Source organism: Quercus suber, unplaced genomic scaffold (genome assembly GCF_002906115.3).
Source record: "Quercus suber isolate HL8 unplaced genomic scaffold, Cork oak 2.0 scaffold_86, whole genome shotgun sequence".
Classification (NCBI taxonomy): Eukaryota; Viridiplantae; Streptophyta; class Magnoliopsida; order Fagales; family Fagaceae; genus Quercus; species Quercus suber.
The window spans coordinates 838453-857051 of NW_027069551.1; the positions used below are offsets into that span (position 1 = coordinate 838453).

Consider the following 18599-nt stretch of genomic DNA (forward strand, 5'->3'; position numbering starts at 1 on the left):
CTGAAGCGTGCATTTTGTCAGTATTCATCATCGAAGGACTTTTTTCCGATTTACTGGTTCTCCCTAGGGCTAGAGTCAACTATGAGTTGTTGGAAGAGACCGGAAGTTCCTGACCTCATCTTGTTACTTTGTTTCTAATGAGTACAAGAGATAGAGATTATCAATTTGAACAAATTTCTCATAAACAATCTCAAACTAATTGACCTTTAGCCAATATGGTCTATATCCCATATAATAAATAATCAATACAGTCTAAAATCCCAAGAAAAATTCTTCGTGGCTAGAGTTCAATGGCCGCAATGCTAACAGGGCAATGTCGACATTATTGAAATTTTTGGCCATTTGTTTTGGAAACAAATTGAACTCAAGAGAAGTGACCTCTCCACCATTTGTCAGTGAGATACATGTTTTGGCTTAATTATTAGATGAAATCAAAAAAAGGCCGGATATGCTTTTTAAATTTATTACAACAATTCAAATAATTGTGTATTTAATCACGTGATCAAATACCAACTCATGTGGACCAAGTGGACCATGGCCTCACATGAATTTATTTATTTGTATAATAAATATTTAAATTTGACCCTCAAAATATTAAAATGCGAGTAAAACTTTTGTTTATATATTTAAGTTTTATGAAATTAAAATTCTTTAGTTAAAAAAAATTTTAATAAAAAAAAAATTAGGGCACTAAAATTCTTCAAGAAAGATTACTCTAAAGGGCTAAAAATATTTTAATTATTCGATAGTTACAATGAGAAACTGAGGATTTGAATCTTAAATACTTTTATTTAAAATACTAAAAATGTCAATTGAACTAAAAGACTCTTAATGAGGAATGTTATTTAAGTGAAGTTGATAGAAGTCATTAGCACTTGAAAAAACAGAAAAAAGTGTTCCGACTTCTGAGCTATGGCTTGCCAAGGAAAGAACCCAAAACATGTTTCATTTTTACTCTTAGTTGCTTGCTGGTTTTTTTTGCTATCCTCCTGCAAGGCTAATCCAAAGGCAGAAGTTGAGGCTCTACTCAAATGGAAAAAAAGCCTCCCAGCGGATCAACCAATTCTGAAGTCATGGGTAGCACAATTCAATTCAAGTAGAGCTTCGAGTCCATGCAAATGGCGTGGAATAGCATGCAACAATGAAGGGAGTGTGACTGAAATAAAGCTTAATTACACTGGATTGAAAGGTACCCTTGAAAACTTAGATTTCCTCTCCTTTCCAAACCTTCTTCACCTTGATCTTAGATCAAACCAACTCAAGGAACCATACCAATGAACATTGGTACACTTTCTAAACTCCAATTTCTTGACCTTTCCATTAATTTCTTCAATGGGTCGCTCCCACTTTCTCTTGCTAATCTCACAAAAGTTTATGAGCTTGATGTTTCCCAAAACAATATAACAGGAAAACTAGATAGCCGTTTGTTCCCTGATGGAACCGGTAAGTCTAAAACCGGACTAATTAGTCTAAAAAATTTTCTCCTCCAAACTAATGGCCTTGTTGGCAGAATTCCTGAAGAAATAGGAAATCTGAAACACCTGGCTCTACTGGCTTTAGATGGGAATTACTTTTTTGGTCCTATCCCTTCATCCTTGGGTAATTTGAGTGACTTAACCATTCTTCGTCTTGCTCAAAATCAGCTTTCGGGACAAATCCCCATTAGTATTGGGACTTTAAAACTAACAGATTTGTTCTTGTTGAAAAACAAGTTATCTGGTTCTGTTCAGAAGAAATAGGAAACCTTTCTTCCTTAGTTACTCTACACCTGGCTGAGAACAACTTCACTGGCCACTTACCCCAACAAGTGTGTCAAGGTGGAAAGCTTACTAATTTCAGTGCAGCCTTTAGCAATTTCACTGGTCCTATCCCAGTTAGTCTTAAAAATTGCCGAACCTTATATAGGGTCCGGCTTGAACATAACCAACTAACAGGATATATAGACCAAGATTTTGGGGTTTACCCAAACCTTACTTATATTGATTTGAGTTACAACAGATTGAGAGGTAAACTCTCACCAAACTGGGGTGAAAGCCAAAACTTGACAGTGCTGAGAGTTGCTGGGAATATGATCAGTGGCAAAATCCCCAATGAGATTCTTCGATTGAGCAAAATGGGATACCTTGACCTTTCTTCCAATCAATTGTCTGGTGACATACCAGTAGAAATTGGAAAGTTATCCAATTTAATAAAGCTAATCTTGAAAGACAACAAGCTTTCTGGAGAGGTACCGGCAGGTATTGGAGGACTGTTCGAGTTGGAGTCTCTTGACCTTTCCATAAACATGCTTGGTGGGACGATTCCAAATCAAATAGGGGACTGTTGGAAACTACAAAGTTTATCTTTAAGCAAGAAATGGTTGAATGAGACGATTCCCTACCAAATTGGTAATCTTCGAGCCTTACAAGATCTTGATTTGAGTTTCAATTCACTGATGGGAGGGATACCACCACAGCTTGGGAGCCTTTCAGATTTGGAATACTTGAACATCTCCAACAATAACCTCAATGGTTCAGTCCCCTCGTCACTAGGCAGCATGTTGAGCTTGATAAGCATCAACCTGTCAAACAACAATTTAGAGGGTCCTCTTCCTGAGGGAAAAATCTTTCGGTCAGCTACGCTGGGGGCTTTCAGTAACAACAAAGATCTATGTGGTGAAATCCAAGGTTTGCGACCATGCAATGCTGTAGTTATTAAGAAGGGTGGTGGAAATAAGAAAAGCAAAATTTTAATAGTCATTGTTGCTTCTATAGTCGGTGCATTGTCAGTTTCATTTGCCTTTGTTGAATTTTTGTATTTATCCAAAAGAAGCATTCAAGAAATATGTCGAAAGTTGAAAACACATCAAATACTGAAAATCCATTCTCCATATGGAACTTTAATGGGAATGCCGTGTATGAAGACATCCTTGAAGCTTCAAACAACTTTGATGACATGTACTGTATTGGAATGGGGGCATCTGCAAAAGTTTACAAAGTGAAAATACCAGGCGCTCAAGTATTAGCAGTCAAGAAGCTCAGTTCCCAGGCTGAAGGCATAGGAACTGACAATATAAAAAGCTTTAGCGATGAGTTAGCAACTTTAACAAAAATAAGACATCGGAACATTGTGAAGCTCCTTGGCTTTTGTTTCAATAAAGTGCACAAGTTTTTCATTTATGAATTCATGGAAAGAGGAAGCTTAGCTGACATGCTAAGTAGCAAAGAAGCAAAGAAAGTAGACTGGGCAACAAGGGTACAAGTCATTAAAGGTGTGGCCTATGCTTTATCTTACATGCATCACGATTGTCTTCCACCTATAATTCACCGAGACATCTCCAGTAAGAATGTTTTGTTGAGCTCTGACCTTGAAGCCCATGTCTCTGATTTTGGTACTGCACGGTTCTTGAAGCCTGATTCATCTAATTGGACAACAATCGCAGGCACATACGGCTATCTCGCCCCAGGTAATTAGGCTTCAAAGCTTCTCTCCGATAATATTTTTTCTTGACTTAAACATGTTTGTTTTAGAACTTTGCTTTTCTATTTTGGGATATATGTGCATTTGATGTTATATATTGATTAAATGGAGGAACAAAATGAAATGGGAAAAAAAATCTCCTAAAAATATATATATATATATATATATATATATATATTTAAGTTTAAGTAGAAAGAAATAAAATGATTATAAGATAATAGTCATTCTTCTATTTTTGATAAAAAACTCAAATTTTCAATCTTTAAAAAATGTGAGGCATTGGATTGAATGGATTAATGATGTTTAATGAGAATTTGATCAAAATGAGCCGAAAACACAAAATTGTTTTTTACTCATTTCCTATAATTTTTTTTCTTAATATTTGACGCACTATTACTTGATGATAGCTCATTATTTTTTTAACACTACAGTATATTTTTACCCTTAAAGTTCGGGATTGGTTTCATTTTGACCTTTACATATTTCAAAATTTTCATTTTGATCATTTTACCTTTGATTCCATTTTATATTGGCTTTACTGTCCATTTCTTTTAGTAATCTGATTATTAAATGCTACATAATTAGTGTCCACTAAGCCATGTCACCTATATAATGACAAGAATTACTAACAGAAATGAGCAACATGGCCAATACGAAAACAAAATCAAATATGAAAGGTTAAAATGAAAACAACCCCATCTTTAAGGACCAAAAGTATACTTCAATCTTTCTTTTACTTCTGAATTTTTCTTAGTTTTTGAATTGAATCTGGTTGTCTTGCACACAGTTGGTTTCTTTTCTTTTTCTTTTATAGTAATAATAATAATAAGACAAATAAAATTTGCTTACTTTTTTTTCATAAAAGTAAAGGTATAATAGTAATGTTGTTATAAAATAATTAATTTCAATTCATTATCTGAATAACTTATATTAATTTGTAATATTAGAGTACATGTTTTAAGTCAAATATCTTGTCTTCCCATTTGATTATTTGCAGAGCTTGCTTACACAATGGTAGTGACTGAAAAATGTGATGTTTATAGTTTTGGTGTTTTGGTACTTGAAATTCTTATGGGAAAGCATCCAGGCAAACTCATTGAAGATCTACATTCCTCAATTGGTACAAATGTCCACATCAAAGATGTGTTAGATGATCGTCTCTCACCTCCCACAGATCAAAAGATTGCTTATGAGTTAGCTCTAATGGTGAAAGTGGCAATTTCATGTTTACTTACCAATCCACAATCTCGCCCAACCATGCGAAGTGTGTGTCAGCAGCTGGAGATGCAGGCTTCTAATAATTAAAGTAATCTTCTCTTGCCCTATGTGTGGGCATTTTGTGTATGTCTTTTTTGGTACGTAAGTTTGTAAGACTAATAAAGATGTGTGTAAGACGCATATATTGAACGCAAACCATGCGTCCTGTATGCATGTCATGTTAATTTTCATGTATTGTGGAGGAATATTTTGGATGAATAAATTCATTTTATGCATTAAAGTCCCCCTTTAGCTAAGTATTTATAGAGAAACCTAGATTACCTTGTTCTTTTTAATTACTACTAACTAGTGTGTAACTTCATGCATATGTACGGATATAATTAAAAACAATAACAATTACATAGTGCAAATTATACATTTTTTAAGAAGATGATTAAATTTTGAACTCCCATATATATAATGCCAATTGTCACCAAATTATTAATAGAAATTAATGACATGGTCAATATGAAAACAAAATCAAATATAAAGGTCAAAATGAAAACAATCCCAATTTTTAAGGGCCAAAAGTGTACTTAATCTTTCTTTAACTTCTTAATTTTTTTTATTGAATCTGGTTGTCTTGCACCAAATGGGCATACATCTAAGCCATCATCACAGTTGGTGTTTTTTTTTTTTTTTTTTTTCTTATCTTTTTACTTTTTATAAAAATAATAATAATATTACAAATAACATCTGCTTACTCTTTTTTCATAAAAGTAAAGGTATAATAGTAATGTTGTTATAAAATAATTCATTTCAATTCATTATTTGAATAACTTATATTGTTTCTCAAAAAAAAAATACCTGAATAACTTATATTAATTTCTATTATTAGAGTACATGTTTTAAGTCAAATCTTGTCTTCCCATTTAAGTTTTTTGCAGAGCTTGCTTATAAGATGGTAGTGACTGAAAAATGTGATGTTTATAGTTTTGGTGTTTTGGTACTTGAAGTTCTTATGGGAAAGCATCCAGGTGAACTCATTACAGATCTACATTCTTTAGTTGGTACAAATATCCACCTCAAAGATGTGTTAGATGATCATCTTTCACCTCCCACAGGTCAAAAGATTGCTTATGAGTTAGATCTAATGCTGAACTTGGCAATTTCATGTTTACATACTAATCCACAATCTCGCCCAACAATGCAAAGGGTATGTCAGCAGCTGGAGATGCAGGCTTCTAATAATTAAAGTAATCTTCGCTCGCCCTACGTGTGGGCATTTTGTGTATGTTTTTTTTTTTTTTTTTTGAGTACGTAAGTTTGTAAGACTAATAAAGATTTGTGTAAGACGCATATATTGAACGTATGCAGACCATGCGTCCTGTAAGCATGTCATCATGTTAATTTTCATGTATTGTGGGGGAATATTTTGGATGAATAAATTCATTTTATGCAATAAAGTCCCACTTTAGCTAAGTTTTTTTTTTAAGAGAGTTTCAACTTATAACGTCCGCTTCTGATGATAGTTTTTTATCATCAAACCAAAACACCAATCAGTTTTTGGTGTAAACGGAAATTGAACCCAGATCTCTTATACAACCATCAGAAACTTTACCAGTTGAGTTAACTGAAACTCACTACTTTAACTAAGTATGTATAGAGAAACCTATGTTACCTTGTTCTTTTTAACTACCACTAATTAAGTTTTTTTAAAATTAATAATGCAGAAAATATTTTCTTGTATTCAATAACTGGCAGTTACGACATGCCAGAAATAAAACACCTAAAGCTACAGCCATTTTCAATTACAACCTCACTAAACGACACCCGTTCATCCTTCAGGTTTCTCTTCTCTTTTACTTGTGAACTTCGATAATTCAATATGAAACTTGAAACTTGCAACTTATTAAATAATATATATTTTGTAATTAAAAGGTCATTATAAATTTAATGCTAATTTTCTTGTAGTTACATTCTATCATAAATTTCATTTTTTATTTATATAATTAGAATTATGAATTAAATTATTTATGAAACCAGTGGTTGGGTCATTGATCCAACCATAACTGGAATAGAAAATCGGGTCTTTTCCAATTCTTTTTCTGACCTGATTTTTAAAAACAGGGATGAAGCCACAAAAATCTTACAATCAAGGGCGGAGCCAGAAATTTTTGTTTAGAGGGGCCGATTTATGTTGCTAATTTATTAGTCTATACAAACTTTTATACACATACACAAACACATGTATCTATACACATACACAAAAAATTAGTATCTTTCATAATGAATCCTTAAAATTAAATGCTTCATAGAATTAAATTAATCTTTCACCACCTTCCATAGTGAAATCCTTACCATTTTCATTTTCAATATAAGTTACCAAATTTTCTACCGTTGTAAGCAAAAAAATTTCAATTGAATTAATGAAGTGTTCACAAACATAAAAGATCCAAAACTTAAAAAAAATATGAGAACACATTTTACCATAAAAAATGAATTTGAAAAACAATACGTTCTCTATAACTACTAGACAAATTGGACAATTTTTTTTAAGAACATTATTGGACCAACTCAAATAGTTGGGGGGGCCAAGTCCCATTTTTGAGGGCTAATTATCAAAATATTAAATATTTCTATATAGTAAAAAAAAAAAAAAATCAAAAATTTTGGCCTCCCCCACCCAAACATGTAGCTCCGCCCCTGCTTACAATGTGCATTACGTCAATACTTTTCAATTCTTAAAACAAATTATCCTGACTAAAAGGTGTCTTCTTTTTCTTTTTATTTTACTAGTGTCAATATGCCTTGTTGAAACTTGAAAGTCCAAAAACTTTGAACATGACCTCCAAAATGAGCCGGGGCTTGGAAGCTATCACTTTTAAAGTTCTGTCAAAGCAAAAATGTGAGACTAATTATTTATAAACTAATTATTCTATTTTTACCACTTTACTTAAATATTTTTTCTTTATTCTTTTCTTTTGTTTTTTTTTTTTTTTTTTTACTTGTATAGAAGAGAGAAAAAGTTTGAATAAAGAAATTCAGTTAAGAGAGACAGAGAGAAGAGAAATAGGAGAGGTCAAGAGAGATGAATGGCTGAAAGTGAAAAGGAAGATATTTCTTACGGAAGAGAGATAAAGTTTGAATAAAAAATACCAAAAAAACAAATAACACATTTGCCAGTATTATTCTATTGTTAAAACATCACCGAAGCAAATGTCAAATTTATTTAGCATCAGACACATTTCATGAAGTAATTTTTTGTGTTTGGTATGCTAAATGTTAAAAATTTAGCTTTTAGCATATTTGATACCAGTGCTTAGTATAAAGTCTTATTAACTTGAAATAATACCATAAGGTCATTAACAATGCGCACCATCATCTTGCATCAATTCTAAGCTTTAGCCTCCTATAAAAAATAAAAATAAAAAATTCTAAGCTTAAGCCTAAAGAGTAAAGACTGCAGAGATTGCCGTATACGACATTGCGCAAGGAAATTTCATTTTAATTTCGAGATGTCAGTTACCAAAAATAAAAGCATATTTTGTTCCTACCTTTTTCAAAAGCTATGCGTTTAAGAAAGTGACATAAATTTAAACAGTATAGTTTACCACTTTCTCCGAAATGATTTCTTGACAGTGTTAGGGACGCAAGAAAGGAAGGCTTGACTTGTACCATTGTAACTTGTAAGACCGCCATAAAAAACGAACCAAGTTTCTAGTCAGCATTCCCTAAGAAAAGAAGTTTTCTGGTCAAACAAAGCAAAATCCTTAACAAAAGAAAACGAAAACTTCTAGGCAGCTTCTCTTTATTTTCCTCCCACCAACAAAACCAGGCAAAAAAAAAAAAAAATCAGTAATTAAATATTTTGCTAGATCAAGACATCAATTTGTTTTTAGTATAGTCAATGCTTTAGTAATTAAATAAAAAATTTTATCTGTCCACCATAAAGATAGTTTTTTTTTTTTTGTAAATTAATTAAAAAAATAATAAAAAAAGGGGTAAAGATCGAGGAGATGATGAGAGAGACTGTTCTATTTAAGCATGACCATAGTAAGACTTTCACTTACTAAAATCAGTCCTGCAAGAGGAACCCATAGAACTGTAGCTATACCCTAGACCCACAAGGACAATTGTGGGCAAAGGGGCCGCGGTGTAGCGCTCCATAAGGATAGAGTTAATTATGAGTTGAACTATGATATAAATGGAAAATAAAATTTTGGTATTAGTCAGACATTAGTTCCATTTCTTGGACTTTCTTCTCCGGTGTTTGCGGGGCAAGCTTACAAGTTGTCAATGATATTTTGTTATGGCATGAATAACGGGGATGGAGTTAGTTGTTATTGGACTGTAAATTTGATCAAATGGAGTTGTAACTTTAGCACTTCCTATGATTATGGGATGAAACTAGGGTTATGTTTTTTAATGTACTTTATAGAAGTTCAATTAAGTCTCTAGTTGTGACTCTTTTATTTCTCAATCAAGAATACAATTTTTATATACACACACACACATATATATATATATAATATACAATTTTCGTCCATGGTAAGTCAAAATTTAAATTCATTCACGAACTATTGATCATTTCAAATGTTTAATATAATTATATATATATATATATATATATTTATTATAAAAATATTTTTTTTTTAATAATTCAATAATTACAAAAATTGAGAGAAGCTTTTTTTGTTATTATTATTTAGATAAAAAGATAATAGAAGAGGGAGATATGAAGTAATTTGAACCACAAACCTAATGATTGCCACCACAATAATACTATTACTACTCAGATAAATTGTGCGATTAAAAGAATGTTATTTTTAAAAAAATTTAAGCATATGGCAAAATGCCAAGCCCAACCCAGCCTAGTATTAGGTTTTCCATAATAGATTGAGTAACACCCTACATACAGAAAATGATCCTTCTTGCTTAATTTGTTGTTCGTTTGTTCTTGGAAGTAATGTTTGATAAGTAGCTCTAAGCTTCCTCTATAGCATAGGGCCTATAGTCAACAAATAACCCAGGTAGACAATTTGGAAGTGATGTTTAACATGAAAGGTTGGTTTAGATTGGGCTTTTGGGCTTATCAACCCCTGTGAAAAACTTGAATTCCACTTTTTGATCATTAGAAGTTGCTCTCTACATTGACCCAAACAAACAAGGTCGTTGTGTTGGAATTATGATTAAATCATTAAAATTATAATTTTGTAATAGTTTAAGCTTTTAAGTTTTATGCAATTAATTATTTATCATGTTATCGAAGCAAGTGATTTTAAGTTCAAATATTGTCTCCACTAGTCTACCTTAGGAAACATTATCCCCTGATTCAAACCATAGGATAGAGTTGAAAATGTCATATTTCAGCACATTTATTTTTACTTGAGTACATGATACATATAAATCGTCTTTATTTGGTATCTCGATTAGGACTTGTTAATACAGTTGTGTGTGCTCTTATGATCCAATCTTTGTGGTTTAAACCCACCTACCTCCTCCCCTACTATCTACCTAGCCAAAAACCTATATAAAAAACATTTTTTTTTTTACTAACTAAATCCCTTTCTGTGGGATTTAATTCTAAAATCAAATCTCTTTATTTACTTTTAACCCAAAAAATAAAAAGAATTATTATGTTTGAGTCAATATGTTTACTAGTTAAGCATTAATTTTGGTTTGAACTTGACTCATTTATTAAATAAGCCAACATAAACCCTTTTTTTTTTTTTGGCCGAGCCCAACCTGTTCAAAAACATTTCTATTTATTTATAGCTCTAGTGGTAGGAGCTTTTTGAAGGCGCAAAGGTGATGTGCATGAAATATATACGATAAAGTACTCACATATCTACATATTTAGCTTTACTTTTATGTTATTTTGTGACTAATTATATAATAACTTTGTGTTACAGGTAACAAGGGCTTTACATGCAAAGTGGGGCTAGGCCAATTGAATCAAGCCAACTTACATCCAGCCAAGCATGAATTCAAGAGAAGACCAAGTCAATTAAATTTAAGTCCAATTGGAGTAAGGAATCAATAGAAATTTGCACCAAATCCAAGTCCAATTCAGATTAGGATTCCAACCTGCACATTAGTTAATATTTTCAGCATAACTTTGGGCTCAGATGTCCAATCAAGATGATTCAAGTTGGGCTGAAAAGTTAACTTAAAGGGCTACAACTTTGTAATTAAAGTCAGAATTCTGACGTTAAATGGGCTAAAATTGTCAATTAAGTGAAGCCTAAAAATCTGAGATTTTCTCCAAACGGGAATTCAACTTGTAATAGGATTCTTTGACCTATTTAAAGGCTCTTTATGGCAAAATTCAGACGGGGGTGACGCTAGTGCTAGGGCTGAGGGCTGAACATAGAGAGTGCAGCTACTTCTTTGGTTTTCTTCCATGACAATTAGTTTTATTTTATTTGTCTAGTTTAATGTTTAGTATTTTATTTTTGTGTTTTCTTTCAATTACTATGAGTAGCTAAATTTGTAATTAGGGTTGAGGATGAAACCTTGTTAAGGATTATCAATAATATTTATGTGAATTGATTTTTCCCACAATAATTGTTCTTTAATGATTTAAATTGTTCTTGCTTCATTTCAATTGACTAAGATGGGATTCTAGATATGAGTTCAATCATGTTTTTCTCATGATTTAGGATTTATCTTAATTAATTGAATGCTTAGTTTATTAATTCTTGATTATAAAATTGGATATCGCTTGTGATTTGTCTGTCAATGGATAAAATTTATGATTTGATTTTTAAAATTGGATATATCTTGTGATTTGTTTAACTACAAATACAATTGATAATTTGATTTTATACTTAAGAAGCGAAGAAGAACATGCTTTAGATTTTTAAACATAAGTTTTAATGATGATATTTTCCATAATAGCAAGATTGATTTCTAGATTATCATGCAGTGGTTGGGAAAAATTAGTTATCATAAATATATGCTGATATGACTTACAAGGCGGATTCCAAAACCTTAATTCATTTCTCTAGATTGTTTACATCTCTTTACTACTGTATATTATATCTTTGCTTAGTTTAATTATTTTTTTAGTTTATTTAATTGCAAACAAACAATTTTTATTAAACTAGATTAATTAGGATTAATTTGGTTAAGATTTAATTAATTTTCCTACGTTCATTCAAGTCCCTGTGGGTTCGACCTCGTTCTTGTCAAACTATACTTCGGTACGGTTCATACACTTGCGAGTACTTTAAAATTTCACAACAAGAGGCAACATCAAACCCTTTTTGTATGTTATGTACAGTACAAGTATTGAATAAACTCTTTTTATATAAAGATAATTTTATGGATAACGAAAGAAATTACAAAGTATGTAAATCCACAATTACTAACAGATATATAAAGGGAGGACACTTTTCCATCCAAATACAAGTTTCAGATTTAGAAAAAATTATTATTATTATAATAATTAACTAAGCAATGTGCATACTTGTTGGCCCTTGTACCACATAAACATGCCATCCAATTCCAATTACTACTACATGAAGTAAGCTGGCCTTTTATATCCTCAAATTGGTTACGGCCCATGAGGGATTGGGCTTGAACTGTACATTAATAGACATGGCAAAGAGAGTGAATGGGCCGGACTGGAGATCGAGTCCAATTATTATTGTCTTGATTAAATCTAATTGACTTTCACGTGCTCATGAACAAGAAACACGTTGAAATTTTTACTGAACCCAATCAAAGAAGACTTTGAATGGGATAATTAAGAAAATGAAAGGCAACTGCTCTTCGGTTATATAGACAGTGTATCATGTTGCAGACATATATGCTTGTATGTGCGAAAACAATGGCCTTTAAGAAGTTCAATTCATTGGTTCTCTTCATTTTCATGCTTCTATTTGCCTCCAAAGCGAAATTAAGGAGAGTAACCATGACTTCCAAGCTTGGTGTGACAAGTAATTAATCTGCCCTTATTCTGTTTTTTATATTCTGTCTGTTTTAAAGTTTAAGAAAACGATAAAACAGAAAGAATAATATTCAGAAAACGATAAAGATTTAAATTTTGCTAATGTTAAGATTCGTACCATAACATTATTAATGTGCCCTTAGGGCATCCGTAAACATCTTTTTTTATTAAATGGCCTCTAATCAATATATGCTACTGAATAGAAAAGGTATAAAAACATTTATGGTTTAAGGATATTGACGTATTGTTGTAAAGTTAGTTGTCCTATAAATCAGGCATATAGTGATTACTTATTTTGCAAGTATAGACTTACAAATGTGTGGAATTTACAAAATAATATGTTTGGGCCCAGTAGATCTAACATCCCTCTTGAATTCAAGGTAGCAAACCTAAGATGAGATTGAGTTTGGACAGAAGCATGAGAAAATGATAAGAAAATCAAAAGAAACAGGTTGAAGTTGGAAAAGATCAGGAAAGAGATGGTGACCAATGAAGTGACAATCACTCTCAAATTTCAATATGATTTTTCTGTTCATTAAAGACATCATTTTGAGCTCACAATAATTCAAAGTGACAATTAAAAAAGGAAATGCCCATGTCCTCAAGAAGAGAGCGCAACCAAACGAACTTAGTAGTGGTGTTGGCCAGAGCACGCATTTAGCCTCAGTAATAGATCAAGCAACAATCTGCTTATTCATTCACTAAGAAATCAACACATCCCTTTACCAGAAATAATATTCAATAGTGGAACAACAATCAGTGAGGTCTCCCACCTTCTAATGAGAAACTTTAAAAATGTCAACCACAGGTAATTAAGATATTCTTGATAGTTTGGAAATAATTACGACTCAAAACTTATTAGGCAATGCTGAAAAAAGAAACTTGATCGCTCATTTACTCATATCTTTTCAACCATGACGAATTTTTGAGTGATACTTACTTCATTGAAAAGTAGACATCTATGACTTTTAAATGAGTACAATTTTAACCAAATTTAGATTAAAATGAGTAAGTTATAAAATTGTTTTAAAAACTAGATTGGGCTGACCGATTGAACCAGGAACCAAACTTGAAATCAGTTCGGGAAAATTAGTGGTCAATAGGTAAAAACTGAAAACCAAACATGTTTTCAATTCTTTGATTGTTTTGGTTTTTAAAATCATGAGTTATAATTATATGAATTTAGAGTGGCTATTTATGTCTGAAAGCTCGGATTTGTGTGAAAACACAGGAGCTTGTTCAAACCCCCAAATAAAAATTACGACTAGATTACTTTTACTCTAACTTAAACTAATGGCTCGTTTGGATGGAGGAAAGAAGGTGGAGGAGTGAAGGGGAGTAGACAAGAGTTGGCTAAAAATAGGTTAATTTTGAGCTAAATCTACTCTACTCTGCTCTACTCTCCCTTTCTCCCCCTCAATCCAAATGGACCATAAGTGCGGAATAAGAGTATATGAGCACAAACAATCGATACAACTACCCTAAGCCATATTCATCCAATATCAAAAATAAAAGATAAGCTTAAAGAGTAGGAAAGAGAGATGCAAACACAAGATAACACCGCGATGTGTTATCGAAGAGGAAATCAAAGAACTCGGCGAAAAACCTCTTCACCGCCCTCCAAGCGGTAAATCGATCCACTAGAGAATAAGTTGGAGTACACGAATAACAAAAGACCCTCCAAGTCTTGTCTACCTAATGTACTTGAGCCCTCCAAACTCCTGCTACTAACTGGCTTCTCGAAACCTTGTCTTCTCTAGCTTTCCCGGATTCCACAATTCAGCCCGATTGCATCCGCCAATGAATGACCTTTTAATGCTTCCTAGCAACACCAAAATCTCACTTGACACTCAGATTAGGTGTGGTAAGTGTTTGGGCTATCAACCTCTCATGGATTTAGAGATGGAGATGTAGGAGTAGAGGAAAACCACAAGAAAATGTGTAGATGATTTAAGGTCTAACAATCTCTAACTCTCAAGTGTATTTTCTAGAGTTTTCACTCTAAAAAGCACTCCTTACAATATAGTGTGGGTAAAGACTTCGTAAAACAAAACATGACAAATTAGCTAAACAGAATATTTCACAAGAAGACCTTACCCTCAAGACACTTGCAAAAACTCCAGGCTAGCATGACTCTTCGCATTCCATTCATGTGCTCTACACCTGGCTCTTTCCCGAGATAGCTTATTGCGAGGCACTTGCAAAATCCACTTCTTCATTGTTTTAAGCTTGAGTCTTCACACACTCTCACATTCATCCCTTACAATTAAAAACCCACAAAAATACAGGGAAATGATTGAAGAAATTACAATCAAATTTGGCACGAAATTAAAGCTGATGATGAACAGAATCAGTAGGCTCGACAATTCGGCTTCGATCGGCTGAAAGTGGTAGCGAAGGCCTGAAAGGTAAACAAAATATTAAAGGGGACCGGGGTGGACCGGCCTGAAACCCTCTGATGGCTAAGTTAGTATCTTCTTACCAATGAAGTTCTAATTGTATTGGGAGTAAAAATTTCAGTATTTCATACCTTTGCTTGGTTCAGACCGGCCCTTATATAGGGAACTTTAGGGCGATTATTGGTTCAATAACTTCCCTCAGATTTGTGGAATCCAAACATAACTTCCTCAACGGCTATAGAAATTATAACTGCTGCTGGAAGTTACATACTTGGGAGGAATTGGTGGCGATGAACACGGGCTGATTAACCGCTCTAGAATTTGCTAAGTGTTGTGTGGTCGTCCATGTGCAATGCCCATGGACAACTCTTTGTCAGACTGTTATGGTCGTCCATGCGCTTTGCACATAGACGACTCCTTTGATTTGATCCCCTGAGGTTTATTCCATTGATCCATACTCAGGGACAACATATCTAGACGAATCAGAGATGGTCTGGCTGCTTGGCTAACTGATAATCATGGACAACTCTTATGGACGAACCATAGATGTAATTTTTGCTATCCCATTAGTTGCCCCCTGTCCAGGGTGTCGTCCAAGGACATTATAAGGATTTAATACCCTTTATGTAGCCATGTGTTGTGATTTAATTTGTTGAGTAGTTAAGTCAATTACATTTTTCCACGCAATTGCCATGTGTCATCTTCTTAGTGGATGGTGTCGCTTTGCTGACCCTACTCTTGGGCCCTATAAATAGGCATATTCTCTTTCTTGCCCTTTACCTTTCTCATAAACTCCGTTCTGCTATCTCGTCCAAGATTCTCGTCTAGCCTTCATCCTAGTTCTGTCAGGTATTTCCTCTTCCTTTTTAGGTTTTCGTCTTATTCTTTATTTTAGTTATGTCTTCGCCTAGTAGTACAGAGAGAGAAATAGACGAGTATCAGGACGTCTCGTCTGGGAGTTTTAAGAGTGGTGAGGGTAGTACTAGTTATAGTAGTAGTTCCTCGGACGAGCATTATTCGTCCGAGGTTCCTGGCATTTCCTCAGAAGAATTTCATGAAATGCAACGTAGGACGGCCTCTAGAGCTGGGGCTAGCTCGTCCAAAGTGTCACCTAGCCCTTCTCAGGATGAGGAGGAGGAAAAGGAGAACGTAATATACAGCTGTACACCTGAAGTAGCATCCACCTTAGACGCCCCTAAGTTAAAAGTATTAGTAGATAGATACCAAATCCCTAGGGAGTTTGAACCTTGTATACCCAAGGAAGGAGAGTGGTGTTGTTCTCCTTCTTCTGGCTTGGAAATATGCACATCTTACCTCTTAGCTGGTCTTAGGTTTCCCTTAAATTCTTTTTGTAGAGGTCTTCTTCATAGGTTAGGCATTGGTCCTAACCAGCTTAACCCCAATGGTTGGAGGACGATAGTTGCCATGCAAGTGTTAGACGAGTTCCCCTACTGTTATAAACCCTCAGAAATAAAAAAAAGTCAGCTAGTTTTTACCAGTTCTCGTCCAGAGGCTCTCATTATAGCTTAATAAAGGGTCGTAGCTCATCTAACAGGTTCTGGAAAAAAGAGTTTTTTATTATTTCTGGAAATTGGGCTAGGGACCCAATAGATGTTGGTCATGCCCTCTTCCCTCCTTTTACCAGCCCCATAGGTCACCTTTGTCTTGAGGGTATGTTTTCTTTCTACATTATTTCTTTTATTTCCTTACACTTTTTCCAATTCTCAATCGTCTAACCACCTTGCTTTTTATTGATGCAGCTGTTATTCGTCCACGTTTGGATAGATTATACTTGGATCGAATTGACCAAGTCCGTGCCTTCCCTAGAAGGACTTTTCACGATTTAGTAACTTTCAGCAGTTTGGCTACGTAGGGGCTTGGTCCAGAACCAATTGCTGAGAACCTAGGCCACGAAGAAACTACCCGTAGAAGTAAGTATCGTCCATCTTAGCTTTATTTCCTTTCTTTTTTTTTTAACTAATTTCTTTTATTGTAGGAATAATTACAATGAGAGAAAACAAGGAAAAAAACAGTATCGAGTGGGGACGAGGATGCTCATGTGCCTCTAGTCGTCCAGAAGGCTACTGTCCAAGCTGGGAAGAGAAAATCCAAGAAGATTTCAAGTGCTATGGACCTGAACGACCTTCCTAGTCGTCGAGGCTCCAAAAAACAAAAAACCACTACTTCATCTCTTCCCAAGGTCCCTAAATTTACTCCTCCGATGGTGAATCTGGACGATCCTCCTGCTAACATGGAGCCCGTCCAGATAATTCATCCTGTTACAACTGATCCTACTCCCCCTCCAACTAAGACTCCTCGCAAGCCTCATCCGTCAGAACCCTCTGATCGTCCTTCTAACTTGGTGCTGGACGAGGGTTATGCATGGAGGACGTTCAAAGGAATCGTCACTGACAATGAAGTTTTTCTTCTTTTCTTTTTAAATAGAATTTCTAACTTTCCTTCGTCCATGCACAGGCTATGTCAAAATTTTATATAGCGACGTGCCAGGCCAAGGAACTTGCTGAGGAGGCCAAGACGGCAAAAGAGAAAGCTAAGGAGCTAAATAATGAAGTTCTTTTAAAAAAGGGGGAAGTGATCAGGTTGTCTGAGGATCTCAACCGCTTGTAAGGAATAGAGACGAAACTGAAGGACGAGGTTGAGGAACTTAAAGCAGATGCTATTGAGAAGGATACTCGCATCGCTTACTTGGAGGGACAAGTTTCATATTTTACTTCGTCCTTGGAGAAAGCACGTGAGGAAGCCATATCAGCCTTCAAGAAGTCTGACGAATACAAGAATCGTCTAGACAACCATTATGCTGCTGGGTATGAGGACTTTCGTGCTGATGCCAAGAACGCATTCCCTGACTTGAACTTCGATGCATTTAAGATCCCCCTTGCCACAGAGAGTTCCTTGCTTGTGACGAGCTCTGAGGACGTCAATGTGGAGGACGATGCCAATAACGAGGTGAGCCAGGACAATCCGAAGACCAACCCAGCAAAATGAGTTCAGCTTTCAAAAAGTTTTTATGTTTTTGTTTGAAAGTGCCCTAGTGTTTTGGGCTTTTACTTCTCTTTTTTTTTTTTTAATTTAAATTTATTCAAGTACTATAATCTCGTCCAAGTTTTATGGACAAGCTTTTATTAACAATTACTCATTACTTTCAAGGGTTTTTGGACTGTGGTGGTCTAGCCTTAGATTTCATGAATGAATGATTTTCATTTCCATTGTTCCTATCATTTTTGAATATGTTTTAAGGATTTATGAACATACCTTATTAGTATCGTCCATGCTATTAGGAAAACATTTCACTTCGGCTTGGGCTTATGGATGAAGTTCTTTCATCATAAAGCTGGAGTGAAAATGAACCCTTAAAATACATCTCTAACTCGTTTATGAACATCGTCTTTTAGCTAGCTCAATCATTTATTCAAGCTAGAGGCGATCATTTATTCGTCCTTGACGATAGTATTCTCAGCGAATTCTCGTCCATGAAATAAATTATTTAGCCATTTAGGCTCGTTTATGGACTGTGTGTTTCTTCACACTTAGTATCCATGTGATAAATTATTTAGCCGTTTAGGCTC

General features: G+C 34.2%; 2 protein-coding genes across 2 annotated transcripts; both read left to right on the forward strand.

Moving 5' to 3' along the window:
* Window positions 1–912: 912 nt before the first annotated feature.
* On the forward strand, window positions 913–4890 carry LOC112027862 (MDIS1-interacting receptor like kinase 2). Its single transcript, XM_024060510.2, is given in 5 exon segments — window positions 913–1258; window positions 1261–1725; window positions 1728–2783; window positions 2786–3445; window positions 4457–4890. Coding segments are annotated over 5 exon segments (2835 nt in total). The 3' UTR covers window positions 4765–4890.
* A 727-nt stretch (window positions 4891–5617) lies between these two features.
* LOC136067820 (serine/threonine-protein kinase RIPK-like) lies at window positions 5618–18018 on the forward strand. Its single transcript, XM_065774134.1, has 4 exons — window positions 5618–5872; window positions 15883–16161; window positions 16886–16943; window positions 17642–18018. Exons 1-4 carry the CDS (start codon window positions 5618–5620, stop codon window positions 18016–18018), a joined length of 969 nt encoding a protein of 322 aa, XP_065630206.1.
* Window positions 18019–18599: the final 581 nt, after the last annotated feature.